The sequence below is a fragment of the Amaranthus tricolor genome, chromosome 9 (genome assembly GCF_026212465.1).
Source record: "Amaranthus tricolor cultivar Red isolate AtriRed21 chromosome 9, ASM2621246v1, whole genome shotgun sequence".
Lineage (NCBI taxonomy): Eukaryota > Viridiplantae > Streptophyta > Magnoliopsida > Caryophyllales > Amaranthaceae > Amaranthus > Amaranthus tricolor.
Genome location: NC_080055.1, coordinates 27,757,533 through 27,772,650, shown reverse-complemented (window position 1 = coordinate 27,772,650; position 15,118 = coordinate 27,757,533). Strand labels below are relative to the sequence as shown.

Here is a 15,118-nt window from a genome sequence, read left to right as displayed (position 1 = left end):
CGAATTGAAATGAAAAATGGGTCAAAATATATTAATGTAAGTGTTATTCAATTTGAGGAGCAAAAGAATTAGTTACAGAATTTCCAAACGGATACCCATCCTCACCGCTGAATCCAACCCCACCTCCACGCCCGCCACCACCCAACCCCCTTCCCTTCCTTCCTTTCCTTTCTTCGTGTTTGCAGGTGCGGAATTCGAGGTCAACAACCCAGCCCACACTCCACATGTAAGTAATAGACGTCCCCCATAAGTTGTGTCCTAGCCAGTGGTCAACCGATATACAACCGCTTCACAGAGGTGATATCCATCCTTACCCTTGTTCCCCCTTTTATTTGCCTTCTACTTGTTTCTTTGTTATTTCTAGCTCTTCTTTCTTAGTTTCTTGGTGTAGGCTTACCGGGTTGTTTCTTGCTGCCTTTATTAACATAGTCTTTCTTTAGTTTTGCTTAGTTCTTTCTTTGTTTTTTGGTCTGTTTTGTTTCTTTAAATTTTGGGATGCTTATTTTTGATGATGCATGATGGTATTAATGGTTTGATTATGAATTTGCTTAATTAAGTGATAATTGTGAATGTGATTGGTAAATTGGTAAATTCTTCAATATAATCTGGGTTTTATATATGTCCTTCTCATTAGTGTTTTATTGTCCTCATTTCAATTTTTTGGATTTTCTCTTTGTTTTCAAATTCCTTTGATTCATTTTTTTTTTCAATTTGATTGTCTTACATTTCTTTGTTGTTTTATTGACTTTGTGTTCGTTTGATATTTTGTGTTTTAATTTTTATTTATTGTGTCTATTTGTTTATTTTGTGTTGATCTCTGTTAGTGACCTATTTGTCATCTTTTTTACCTTAGTCAGTAGTAGCTGAATATAGAGTTATGAAGCCATTACGGTTACTTGAGGTCAGGTCCAAGGAGAGGGGGTTGGGGGGCAACGTAAGCAGGATCTAGAACTAAGAGCGGGGACTTGGAACATAGGCACCCTAGAAACCAAGGGAGATCGGGCCTCATGCTTGGATTGTAAGGTGGTGTTGGGTACAGAGATGCCCACCCAACACAGGCTTTTAGTACTGGTTTTCAGGAAGAGGAAGAAAATCGTAGAGAAGAAGGTCGAGACCAGGGAAAAGATCATGTGGGGGAGACTCAAAGGGGATGTGGTCACAACCCTCTTAAGCAAGATAGCTTATTGAGCTTCCCAAGTCAGTCAGAGGATGCGAATAAAATGTGGGTGAACATGGCAAAAACCATTGGAAAAGTGGCAAAAGAGACCTTGGGGGTGTCGTCGGGTAAACCAAAAGTGTTCAAAGAATCGTGGTTGTGGAATGATGAGGTGGAAAAGAAGATAAAGGATAAAAACAAGAGATTTAAGGAACTTATGATATGCACGGAAGAGGAGGATAGGATAGAAAAGAGAGTGAGCTATAAAGAAGCAAAACGGGCAGCAAAAAAAGCGGTTACAGAGGCAAAAAATCGTGGTTATGAGGATTTGTATAGTAAGCTTGACACCAAAGAAGGGGAGAAGCAGATTTTTAAGTTGGCAAGGACTAGATCCAGGAAGCAGCAAGACTTAGAGGCAGTGAAATACATCAAGGATGAGAGAGGACGAGTCCTCTTGAGACAACACATGTAATTTCAGGTTAAATCGGATCATTTGCAGTGTCTATAAGTTTTCGATTCATTTTGGAAAACTCTACAGCCTATTTGGTAAGTGGTATAAACGGTGGTAATAGAATGAAAACTAGTGTAACTTTAGTTGTAAAATCTCTTGACTACCTTGATGGCCATACTTGTTCAACTTAAATCACCTCATTTTCTTCGTAAAATTCATTCTAACGCATTCTCTTTGGAAGAGGAGATATTATGTGGTAATTAAAATTTGTAAACCAAAAAACTTTTTTGTGTTTAAAGTTTCATCAGCATGAGAACGACAGAACTTTTGATGAAAATTTACACTATAAATTATTTCTATCACCACCATTCAGTACCACTAATCTAACAGGCCGTAATCACTTCGATGATTAATGTACGAAAGACATGGACAAACTTTTTTGGCATGTGTGTTGTGGATGATGATGGTATAATTGAAGTTATGAATTCACACATGCTGCAGCTGAACTTATCGATAAGGTCGGAGAGGGCCAATTAAGCTTTATGACCATTTACATTTGTCTAGCAGTAAAAATGTTGTGTATAAATGCCAAAATAAAATAATTGTTTTTAATTATTTGATTTTTAATACGTTGTTTTAAATGTTAAGATTGACATTTTTAATATTAAAACATTATACTTTTGCTAATAATTTAAGTTTTTTATATTGACATGTCTCATTGTGATACAGTTGCACAGTATAAATACTAAATAGCTAAAGGAATTTAGTACGTAAGTATCTCAAGTCCTCAAAATTTGTAATGGACACTTCATAACCATGCTCCAAAAAAGTAATACGTGCGTACACTTAAGTTTCAATCAAGTATTGTTTCAATCTCAAAGAATTAGTTTTATTTTCTTTTTGAGTCCGTTCAATTGAATTAATCTATTTTATTTATATTTTTTTTATTTCTCGTCTATTCATTTAATTTATTTTTTTATACGGCCTTTATCTTGAGAGACCATCTTTTCTAAAGACGGTTCTCAAAAGTCCAACCCATTATATTAATTTAAAAAAAAAGCTGACGCACGCGTATAAGTATAATGTGAAAAGTCACATAATATATTTAGAGTTACAACAACATTTATTTATACCGGCATATATTTGAGGATTATAACATAATTTATTTTGATTATAACATAATATATTTGAAGCTATAGCAATATATATCTTTTTTAAGGTTAGTTATAACAACATATATTTGTGGTTATAACATATTATATTCGGAGTTATAACATAATATATAGTGCGGTATATAATGGTTTGTGTTTGAGGGTATAATATTTTTATAAAACCAAATATATTATGTTATAACCCCAAATGTATATTGTTCTAACTCTATATATATTATATTATTACTTCAAATATACATTGTTACAACTTTAAATATATTATGTTATAACCCCAAATAAAATATATTATGTTAAACCACAAATATATGTTATAATCCCATATATATTATGTTATAACCTCAAATATATAGTGTTATAACTTCAAATATATTATGTTATAATCCAAAATAAATTATGTTATAAACCTCAAATATATGCTGGTATAATATCAAATATATTATGTAACTTTTCACATTACACTTACACGCACGTGTCAGTTTTTTTTTAAAAAAAATTAACTTAATAAGCTGGGCTTTTAAAAACCATCTTTAAAAAAAACGGTCTCAAGTAAGAATTATTGTTTTTTATATTATCCACGTATTTCTCCTACTTTTTTATAAAATATACTCCATTCATTTTCAAAAATTTATCTACGTTATTATAATGAACTGTTCAAATTCAAATATTTATCATTTAAATAAAAATAAATGCTTTGGTGATTTTACAAAATTACAAATTTGTCCGCAATTGATTCTTCTAAAAATCATGATTATTGCTTGATTTTGAGATTTATAAAATGCTCTCTTCCCCTTAAAGCAAATTTCAAAACTTTCTTTTCCTCCTCTCTTCAACTTTTCTACCATCGTTATCAATTTGTTATTTTTCTTTCATTACCATAGATTTTTGATTTCTGTAGTGTAAAAAAGAATAAGACTAACGGATGGGAACAAAAAGAGAATTTCAAAATTAATTATAATTATATTTTCTATGAATAAATATTTCCACTATAACATATATAGATGATAGAATATATCCACGTAATATTTTTCCCTTTTAGAATAGAGAGAAATTTGATTAAGATTTCTAAGACATATATAGAAATAGAATATATCCACGTAAGATCTCATTAAATTCATCTTAATGAATACTTTTTTATTATATATTTTTCATAATTTTTTATGATGCGCATCTCAAACTTTACTTTAAAAACTATGCAAAAAGTAAACAAGAATAGAGAGTAAAATTCTCTCCCCTAATTTTGTCTCATTTTTCTCTCATTGACAAACATTAAAAAAAGAGGGAGCACAATTAAACCTTTCTTTGAGACAAAGAAAGTACTACGTTCTCACAACAAACTAAAGGGCGGAAACAAAACCTAATTATTGGTGCAAGTCAAGTTATTCGTACACACTAAGAGGGTGTTTGGTAAAGGTTTTTTTTATGTGGGTAAGGGATTCAATTAACTTATAAGCTTACTTTTTATTTGGTATCAAATTGGGTTAAGCGAATCCGTTACTTAAGGGTAACAAATAACCTCATTTTGTTTCCTCTCATTTAACAATGGTAACACATTCTCTTTCTTCCCTCTTTCTATCTTGCGAAATTCATAAACTTCGATACACTTCTATCATAACTTTATGTTTATCACCTGCACTTATGAAAATCAAATTTTAGCCCATGTGAATAATTTAAAATAATATATTTCATATTTTTTAATCTAGTTATCAGTAGTAATAGGCCCAATAATGTAGTGGAAAATTAAAATTTATTTTTGTTTTATATTTTTTAGGTTTGACTTTGTTTGTTGTAAATTGTTGTTCATCACTTTGATTACTATAGAGGCAAATAGCAAAATGATGGGAAACAATGTGTTTCCCTTACCTAATTATACCAAACAACTAATTACAATAATCCTTATCATTACCGTTACCCTTCTTTAAGACTAACCTTTCCATTTCCTTTCCACTCTTTATACCAAACACTCCCTAAGCTTATAACTGATAAAGATAATATCTATATCACAACCTACAAGGACATAAAAGAAAAATGTTCTCAATTCTCGCCACTTACAAGAAAAAAAAAATACCTCCCTTCTTGCTCGCAAGAATTCTTTAACCCACAACAAAATTAAATAAATAAATAAATAAAGATATGGCATTATTTGGTAAATGACTTTTTACCCGAGTTTTTAATAAACTTTTAGCTTTTGGATTATAGATTAATTAATTAAACATCCAAAAAACTAAATAAAAGCCAACAAATTAATGTGATGGTGAAATACATTAATACAAACTAATCTACTCCCTCAAGTCCTAAAACTTCTGAACAATATCGGCCTGAGAAGATTTGGGTTAGCTCGCTAACTCCTACAAACAGCCACTTTAATCCAAGTTTCTTCGATCAATAGGATCGAATGAGCGTCGTTCATTCTTATTCAAAGAACAATGACAAAGTCTTACTCCCACGTGTAGGGCGTCCGCTACATGATTATGGAACCTTTTTAGTTGACACGATATGACAGAGTTGACAAGTGATTCGAGAACTAAACATATATAAAAAAAAAAACAAAACAAAAAAAGATCGGAAGCACCTCAAACTAAGAAAAGGTGTCAAAATCACAAAATCAATAGACAATGACATCGGTAAGATTTACAGTGTGAGCAAGGATCAAACACGAACACCTTCCGAAGCAAAAACTTGTAAGGCATTGATTTAAAATGGGTGGCTAAAATACACTAGTTATGAGTTAGGACACTTACAACTAGTTACCAAGATGATCTTACGGCATTCAGTGTTGCTGTTGCAGCTCGTAAACCTGCATATATGCTTCTGAAAGAGCGACCATCTGAGGAAGCGTTTCTGAAACGTGCAAATCCTGAACCTCGTACCTGAAGTTTTCGAAAGATCAAATGAAAAAACCCCATTTAAATGAGCCGGAAAGCTGATTATCAACCAAACGAAACTCAACAGCAAAATAAACTAACTAAAGGAATGTAAAAAGAGGCATAATCAAATCGTAATAGACTTTAGAGGCACTGAGTTAAGCATAGAAATTACCATTGTTCCTCTGACTTCCTTTGAACGAAGACTCTGTATGATCCTTCACTGGGCTTGCCTTCATGGACAATATTTGCAATTAAATCATATTTTGACCGCAATTTCTCGTTGCTTTTTGGAGCAGGCAGAGGAATATAGTCCTTCAGCTCGAGATTTTTAACAGGAAAATTAACTGGCAAGAAACAATTGTATCAGCAATACGAACTATAAACTTCAAAAAAGAGGAGCGCAAATGCTCTACACATGCCAGAAATTTTCAAACATGTATAATAGACCCAGGAGCGTACACAAGAAGCTCTTTTTGCTCAGCTGGCAAGTAAGTAAATCGTCCAAGCAAGCAACTTGGAATCAATACTCTCATTAGACTCTTTTACGGGATTATCCTTATAAGATGGACCCTACCATTTCCCATTCAAAGAAAAAAAAAACATACTTCATAATAATGTTTCAAAGCTTAAGAGGACTATAACCCATCATTTCACGGGTTTTTCACTTTAAAATGTAATTGCAAGAACCATATATGTATGAAATAATAGAAAAAAAATAAAACCCTAATTATTTTAACAAGGCACGCACATATTCTAAAAGTTTTACTGTAGACACTGATGGAGAATCCAAAATATTATAAGAAATAAGGAACATAAAATAGCTCCATAGATTCCTTTTAGAGAAGTATTTTTTACAATAGTACCTTTCTATAATTTTGAACTATATGTATCAATATTCAATGGTCATCAAACATCTAAACCTAGAAATTGAGTGCCTTATCAAAAGAGACATTGTTCCAGTAAAAGAACAAGGCAAGAAACAATGAGTTGAGGACTTGATGTGTACTCATGATTTACATAAAGACAAAAATCTATCCTTCTAGTTCTCCAACATAATCTATGAGGGTTTAAAAAAAGGTATGGTAATCAAAACTACTATTTCCATTGGTCAGATATTACTAACACAATTTGGCTATCTCAACTTCCCAAAATCACAGTACTCAATCTCCCATTCCCTCCCCCAAATGGTTTCACAAAACACCCAAACATCTCTAAACCTTGACTTCAAATTTGAAAAACCTAGAAGACACGGTCATGATTTCCCTTGGACCTTGACCAACTCAACAAAAGTAATCCGGACTCTTCCTGGACACACGGACATTGGTAGAAAACTTGTTCATAACTTAGCCAAGTCTATACTTGGACGTGTACCCACATCCCATATGAGTTTTTGAATCCAAGTAAAATACAGCTCAACTGCACCACAAACACCATCGAAAATTTCCACCACTACCTTTTCTACCAACACCACCACTCGCCAGCACCAGCCAACATTTGGACAACAGAATATACCACACCCCAGCTCCTTCAACCACCTTCACAATTGTCTGTCATTCACCGCCAGCGGCAGCAAGGCAGTAACACAATTGACCACTACTGAGCGTGCCATGCATAGTATAAGTTTCCTCCACTTCAAAATTATGGCATCACCACCATAAAAAAATTCCCAAAACATTTTCAGTATAATGAATAATGACTTTGTATTCCCACTTACACAATATATAATTAAATTCCCTATCAAATCCTTTCCTATCATTACCCTTTCTAAATTCCTTTCCTTTTCATAGAATGAAACAAGTGGCCCTTACTATAGTTAAAAGAAAGAATAGTATTTCGTGAAGTCAGCACATAGTGCCACAAAGCAGCTTTATGTCAATCAAGTAATGAGTAATCAACCAAAACATACATAGAAGGCATTTTGGGTAAAGGAAAATAGATAAATATTTAAAAAATCTGCAAGACCCAAATTCTGATGATACAAAAACCTCTGATGTGAACAATTAGCCAAACCAATTACATGATACTTACCAAGTGTGGGATTCTTTTCAACAAAGAAATTGTTTTTAGTGAATCGACGCATGTGCAATATTATGTAAGGTGGCAGCTTCTTTACACGATACTTCATCCTAGCTATTTGAGGACGCACAACTTCGGTTATGGTCTCCCCATCAAACTTCTTTAATATGTTGAAAAGTGGAACCTATGAAGCACATTGATGAATCAAAACCATAAGAACATCAAACAAAGACAAAAATAAATTAACAAGCGGAAATGAAAAGGATACTTAAGGAAGAGAACCATATAATATGAAAACATGCATGGCGATGAATAATGAAAGAGAAAGTGCAAGAGACATGCATGATGAGTGTTTCAGATTAAAAATACGAAAGGATATATGGAACCTATGAGAAACACAAAAGGGGGCAAGCGGGGCAACACACCAGGCCTTTGATTTTGTATAAAATTGCACAATTTATACTAGGAAAAATAACTAAGAAAAAAAAAAGATACATATCAAAAAAGCACATGTGATTTAACTACAAAACTGTACTAAAGATTAGACATAGATGCAATTACAAGCAAACAAAATTGCATTACCCTTATGCCTCAATGGCTCCCACCAAAGTCGGGTTCGGGGGAGAGGTTGATGTACACAAGTTATGATACATTTCATCCACCAAACTGCAAGCTAAGCGCCTTAAATTACTAGAAATGTTAACATTACGGTCTAAAAAAACATGTTAAAAAATTTCCAGAGCAAAACTCTCAAGAAAATCCAACTTCATTATCATCTTAGAAAGAATTGCATCATTAGTCAGCCATTAACCTAGCCAAACTTTTTCCTTAAATATACTATCATTCAATTTCAAAGTCAAATCTCAATAGTCTGTCAAAACTCACATTTCTGCATCAGCAAGCAAAAGGACTACCACAAATGTGACGAGCGATAAAAGAGAAAGATTGAAGATATTCTTAATTGCCTACAAGATTATGAATCCTCAAATTTTGAAGCTTCTCTCAGTCCCCCAACATAAGTTATGGATATAATCCAGGGAAGAAAATTCAGAGAAAGGTGCAGAGAATAGTTTCATCTATATTGGCACCGATGCAACATTGGACATCCACAAAGAGATTATTCTTTCAGAAAAAAATGAAAGGAGGAAAGCAAAATTTCTCAGGATATTATATCTGTGATACACCATCTTATAAGAAAGATGACTTCTACTAGAGCACCTGAAATGATGTAAAAGGTCATAGCATACAAGATTTACAAACCTTTGCAACCCAGCCAATACAATACAATGTGGCTTGTTTCACACCATGTTACCATCTCAATGCACGTAGATAAAGTGAAAAATTAAAGCACTCACATAAATAAAAGGTTTTAGAGAAATCAGAAATCTAAAAGGAAATTGCAATAAAGCATCAAACCTGAGGGATGATATTTTTCTCCATCACATCTTTGAAAAGTGGTGGAGGCGGCAAATCAAGACCAAGCATTAGAAACGGCATTTCATAGGTCTCTTTGACAACATTAGGGTTCTGGTCATCAACACTTTCTCTTCTCTCAATAGTACCTTTACTCTGAATCTCTTTCTCAACTTCCAGTACTCCCTGCAGGTTAAATCAAGTTAATGAGAATTATATAAGAGCACCAACAACAATGCCAAAAACTTAATCCTGCAATATAGGAGGTATTAAAAATGTAAATAGATGAAAGAGGTTACCTGGAAGCACTGATATATGATACTAGTATTTTTCTTTGAACTTTTAAGATTTGCATGAAGGGTATTAAGTAGCCAGGACAAAAACTCAACTGGATCAGCTTGTGCACCTATTCGAAACCGTTTTTTACTAACTTTCATCACAGCCTGCAAAAATTCATGGGGACTGACCTGCGATGTTGTAACAAATATTAATATACTGCTTTGACGAGTGGCAATTTTTTATTATAACGACAGAACATGAAACATATCCATATGTATACCTGTCCCTTGAAATTTCTAGCATGCCAAATTTTACGAGTGAGCTCTCCAAAGCGTTGAACCAGGGGAGATTTACAATGTTTGTAGTTCTCTGGAATTAGAAAAAAGTTCCTCAAGGGAGTTACACGCATTAGTGCTTGAATGGTAACATTCACAAAATCAGTTTCCTTGATATTATTCAGTCCGACCTGAAAATAAAACAATTCAAAAACGTTACACTCGACAATCTTCTTTAACACTGACAAAATTTCAGCCCGTACAAATAAGTTTATACAAAATGAAATCGAAGGAAAAACTCTTCCATAGCTGTCAAGACTCAAGACAGAATACATACCAATCCAGGGAGGTATTCAGAACCATCAAGAGCTCTTGACCATAGTTTGCTTCGATCTAGCTGTTCAACTTGTTCCGTGGTAAACCTACATAAGTAAACCAGAAAAAATCAACAAAGAAACACTGCTTGTACAAAAGGACAAAACTACCAAAAAAACAACAGCTCCGAACACACAGCATACATGGCATGCAGATAGATGTCGATATTAACGTTACACATTGTGATCATGTGATATACTTCATATAACTAGTATGCCAAAGGTACAGAAAACATAAGACAAACCTTGGGTTTAGAACGTGACGGATATCATCTAAAGATGGGTCATTGATCTCATATCCATCAGGTAAACAATAAACTTTCTCAGTCTTCAAATTGATGTAAACATGATGCCCTGCCTCCAAGCTATGAGTATATGCATGAGACTTGTGTCCTCTTCCTTGGTAATACTTACCACACACAAGGCATGCATATACATTCAGGTTTGTAAGGGAGATTGAACAGAACTTCTCAAAATCAAAATCTAAAACCTGCATGAGAAATCAGAATCAACAGTAAAAACATCAACATTATATCCCCATATAAAGAGGAATGAACATATATTACTATTCTCTTGGTATGTGGAAAAACAAACATATTAAAGAAATCTTGACTTAGTCCAAAAAACCCTTGAAATATTTAAACATGAAATTATGAAAATGTTAAAACAACAATTGAACAAAAGCACAAATTTCAACCTACATAAACCCAACAATTGTGAAAAAATCAATCATAACAGATGAATTCAAGTACCCTCTCTGTTAATCATAGTTTATAAAGTTACAAAATGCAAGAACACCGGCCAGATATCAATCAAAGTACCCAAAATGGATCTCCAAATTTATAAAAACTATGCTAATAAATGTCTCACTAAGCATCCTGATAATAACTTACAAAAAAATTGTGAAAAGATTAACAAAATACCTGTCTGTTAACAGTATCAAGATAAGGGCAATCCCTGCGGACCTCCACAGATCGATTGCGTTTCCCTTGACTAAAATGAGAACCCTCTTCATCTTCCTCTTCATCATCATCATCAATTAACTCGTTTCTACCATCGCCATTAAGCTTAACTTGGTTACCAATACCATTCCCCGCTCCGGCGCGCCTTAAAACAGCCTCTCTCTTCCTCTCTTCCTCCTCATCATCAACATCATCATACGAAGCAAGAGGAAGAAGAGGATTCTCAAAAGCGTGCATCTGAGGTGAACCCGCTTCTTCTTCTTTGTCAATAACTTTCTGTCTCTTCACATCACTTTCTAGTTGGTCTTCTCTATCCCTTTTAATTCCCATTGTTATTTCTCAAATTCACAATCAGACAATCTGCAAATATAATTGAGGATAAATAAAGAAATCAATTGGGATTCAAGGATAATGATAGTAAAGGCGATGAAATTTCAATACCCAGGATGTAGAGGATGAAATTGTACCGGAAAAAAAAAACCCTAGAATAGCTCAAGCCTCAGAATCAAACGAGAAAGTAACTATTTTTCCCCAAAGGGTAGTAATTTTGGAGATACCCAGAAGAACGAATTGCTTGATTATCTTTTTTGTTATTGGAATTGCTTGATTATTTTCTCATAATAAATTGCAAGATAATTGTGGCATTTTAAATAATTCTTATCTACATATTTAATCTACATATTTTTTTATTGTTTTATTTTATCTTAAGTACTTAAAACCTTGTTTAGTTTACTTTGGAAAATAATCGTTAGAATCATTAATGAAGAATTTGAGAGTGACAAGATTTGAATAGTCATTCTCAATTTCCCAACTTTAACTACTTTAAAAACAATGAAATTTGATCCAAATTCAAAATTGTAAATTTTTAATTTGCCAAACAATAAATTTAAATAAATTCCAAATTTCCAAATGAAATTATCGTTCCTAAACATGGCATAAAATAATTTACAATCAGTAAAAATTATTCACAATTACTAAAAGTCAATTTCGATCGACAAAAATCAATTACAATTAGTAAAAATCATTTGCAATCAGTAAAAATCAATCACGAACTCTTTATTTATTTTCTGTTTTCATAATCTACAAAGACGCATAATCATTTTATGCTATTCACTTTGTATCAAAGTGTTTAACGTTGTTTGTATCTCATTGTAAATTTCAATTACAACCACGAGTACCTTTGGGGGAGAAGTATCACTATTGGAAAGTTTTAATATACCTACAACAAAATATTGAGTTTTCGAGTGACACATATTATTGCAAACCAATCTTCAAGCTATATCTATTTAGTGATCAACAAAGTAAGGAGTTTCATCGTCATACAAGTTTGTTTATAATTTGTTCTTGTACTTCATTATATTTGTGATAAGAACTACCCCAATGATGATATTTTAACCACAAAAAGCAAAAAAAAATCGATTCACCCTATCATGGCTAAATAACATATATATATATATATATATATATATATATATATATATATATATATATATATATATATATATATATTGACATGGTTTTTTTTTGAAAAAAATATTATATGGTTTTTTAATGAACAAACTATGAATGGACCCATGCATTAAATCAAATTTATAAGTTTAATTGTGAATTATTCAAGTAATAACAAAAAAATTATATCATATTTATTTTTTATTCACTATAAATTGACATTCATCGTAATTAGAGCTATTTATGGGCGGATTTGGGTGGATAGCGGACCGGGTAGTACCTAAAAATTCTACCCGCGGACTCAAATATTCAAAAGCTCACCCGTATTTGCGGGCATATTTTTTTGTCGCTACCCGCCCGTTTTAAAAACGGGCGGGATCCGCGGTATTTCTTATATAAAAGTTAAAAATGTAAATCATATTATAAAGTTAAGTTTTAATAATGGTTAAAATACAATACATTGTTTCAAATACTCTAAATATATAAAGTCTCAAATTACATGAATATTGAATATAGACGGTGGAGTCGGCTATTTGTTTAAACTTTTATAGTCGACTGCTTGAGTGCTTTGAGGGTTTAAAAATATTAAATGTACACGTAAGATAAATAATAAACTAGTTTAATAATTAATGGACTTAATTATTTAATAAATAATATATTAAACTAAGCGGGCGGGTATACCCGCGGGCATTTTTTGATGTCGCTACCCGCCTATTTATCTTGGCGAGCAAGTATTACCCGTCTAAACTTAATTTTTTTTAAATAACATTGTTCATGCCCGCCCGTTTTTCAAATCGAATAGGTCGAGTCTGGCAGGTAGCCCGCTAATAAATAACTCTAATCGTAATATTTCATCGTACAAAAATAAAAACAAAAGTGAGATATAATAAAGAGCGAAAAAAAAGTAAATATTAATGATTTTATTTGATAATGATTGGGTATTAATGGTTTTTTCAAAAGAATCATTCACACCACGGCATTCCTAAATCGATTTCATCGCTTCTTCTTGATGTATGAAGCTCATTTCATATTTTGATATCGCAATCAAGAGTTCCTCAATAAGTAAACAAGAGTAATTAAACACACAAAGAACCATAATAGTTCTAATGATATTTTGATGAACGTCTCAACATAAATTACGAGTAAAGACGAGAGATCCTTAAAATCATACATGAAAACATAACTTGAGATTTAAAAAGACTACAATTGAACATATCAAACTCGAACGATCTAATCGATACAATGTTGCTCGAGCAATTGCCTCCTCGAAGGATTTGAATGATAAAACGTTGTTTAGATGCCGAATTACCAGTCCTTTCTGATGTCGAATGTGTAGTTTATTTCCAAATAGCGCTTGTTATCATCATCAACAAACTGTCAAAGATCAAACCACAATATTTAAACTCAGATCTAGGGATGATAGATAGGTAAAATTATACAAATTTCATACCGCATCCATCATTTGGCGGGTATGGGTATGAATTTAGTGTGTAGTGGGTGGATATGGGTATGTAAAGTCCTATCCGCCATGTGTAATGGGTAGGTTATGAGTATGAGGTCTTAACTGCCCCATAGCCGCCCGTCCAGCCCCATACCCACACACCTCAACTAATACCCACTCGCCCCATTCTATAGTCGTTCGTCCTATATCTACAACGTACTAATTTATATCAATCTTAAAGTATATTTTTATTAAAAACTATAGACAAAAAATTAAGGACATTAATTTTATTTTATTATATTGTATATGCAGGTATAAGGTGGGTATATCTATGATGGGTTATGGGTATACCCAGTTGACCATAGTGAATGAAGATAAATTTAAATGCATAAACAAATGGACAGAGATGGATATGAAAATTTTGGGCAGAGAGTGAGCACGAAAATTTAAGGTGCATTCACTGCCCATTTTATCATTCCTACTCGGACCAACACATTGTCAAGATTTCAAAACAAGTACTAGCAAGTTACTATAAGCAATCCTAAGGCCTTAAATGGTTGGGTTATGTACATTTCTTTTGAAATTTGAAATGAAATGAGAGTTAAACTTATTAACATAACATAAATTGAAACTGACATTTTTGAATAGAACTGCAGAGCTTATGTCATAGAACTAAATGCCATGAACAGTCTGGTTCAAATTTGGAGGGTCCAAGCTATTTACTTCTTGCGTTCACTATACTTGTTACATTTGACTTTTTACGTAATTTAATGTGTTATTTTGAATATTTAAATATTCAACTATACACATTTAGAAATTTTAAAAAGTTAATATGATGAAAATATACGATTAAACGATTCAAACAAGATCTCAATTGACTATATTTTTTTTTTACACTTTAGCCATAATATGTAAAATAAGCTTGAACGATGAATAGTTTCAATAACCATTATGTAACGACTATTTTAAAACAGAGAAAGTATGTGATTCCACAGGCACGTAAAATGACTACATATTTCGACAAACACATATACTATTTCCTAGCCGATGATTGGCCTCTTGTAAGAAGAAAATAATTTTGATAATTATACCCATGGGCTTTTTTATATATATTAACGAATCACAGTATATCAAGCTCACAATGAATTGGTAATTAATCTTGATATGATAGTTTACAATGTCTTGGGGTTTTCCTACAAAAATGTTCTATAACATATCGGATGATTTTGGTGAGCGGGGTAAAGTTGGAGAATCCCCAACATGCAA

The 15,118-nt window shown here is 32.6% G+C and overlaps 2 protein-coding genes across 5 annotated transcripts in view; both read right to left on the bottom strand.

Annotated features, from left to right (window-relative positions):
* Positions 1–3,930: 3,930 nt before the first annotated feature.
* Positions 3,931–11,597, bottom strand: LOC130823624 (uncharacterized). Of its 4 annotated transcripts, none has more exons than XM_057688318.1 (10): positions 10,924–11,564; positions 10,246–10,490; positions 9,964–10,048; positions 9,632–9,817; positions 9,372–9,539; positions 9,076–9,258; positions 7,672–7,843; positions 5,816–5,987; positions 5,518–5,646; positions 3,931–4,406 (listed from the first exon to the last, which is right to left on the bottom strand). In XM_057688318.1, the coding sequence occupies exons 1-9, from the start codon at positions 11,290–11,292 to the stop codon at positions 5,547–5,549; spliced, it is 1,680 nt and encodes a 559-aa protein (XP_057544301.1). In that variant the 5' UTR covers positions 11,293–11,564; the 3' UTR covers positions 3,931–4,406; positions 5,518–5,546. The 4 variants fall into 4 exon arrangements, with proteins under 4 accessions (XP_057544301.1, XP_057544300.1, XP_057544297.1 ...); XM_057688317.1 differs by lacking the exon at positions 3,931–4,406 and adding an exon at positions 4,523–5,237; XM_057688314.1 differs by lacking the exon at positions 3,931–4,406 and having other exon boundaries at positions 5,139–5,646; positions 10,924–11,322; positions 11,430–11,597.
* Positions 11,598–13,487: 1,890 nt separating this feature from the next.
* The window catches only part of LOC130824237 (rho GDP-dissociation inhibitor 1-like), a 4,372-nt gene continuing 2,741 nt past the window's right edge, over positions 13,488–15,118 (bottom strand). Inside the window, exon 5 of the mRNA XM_057689157.1 lies at positions 13,488–13,785. Within this exon, the coding sequence (XP_057545140.1) occupies positions 13,717–13,785 (69 nt within the window). The 3' untranslated portion in view covers positions 13,488–13,716. The remainder of the gene's footprint in view (positions 13,786–15,118) is intronic.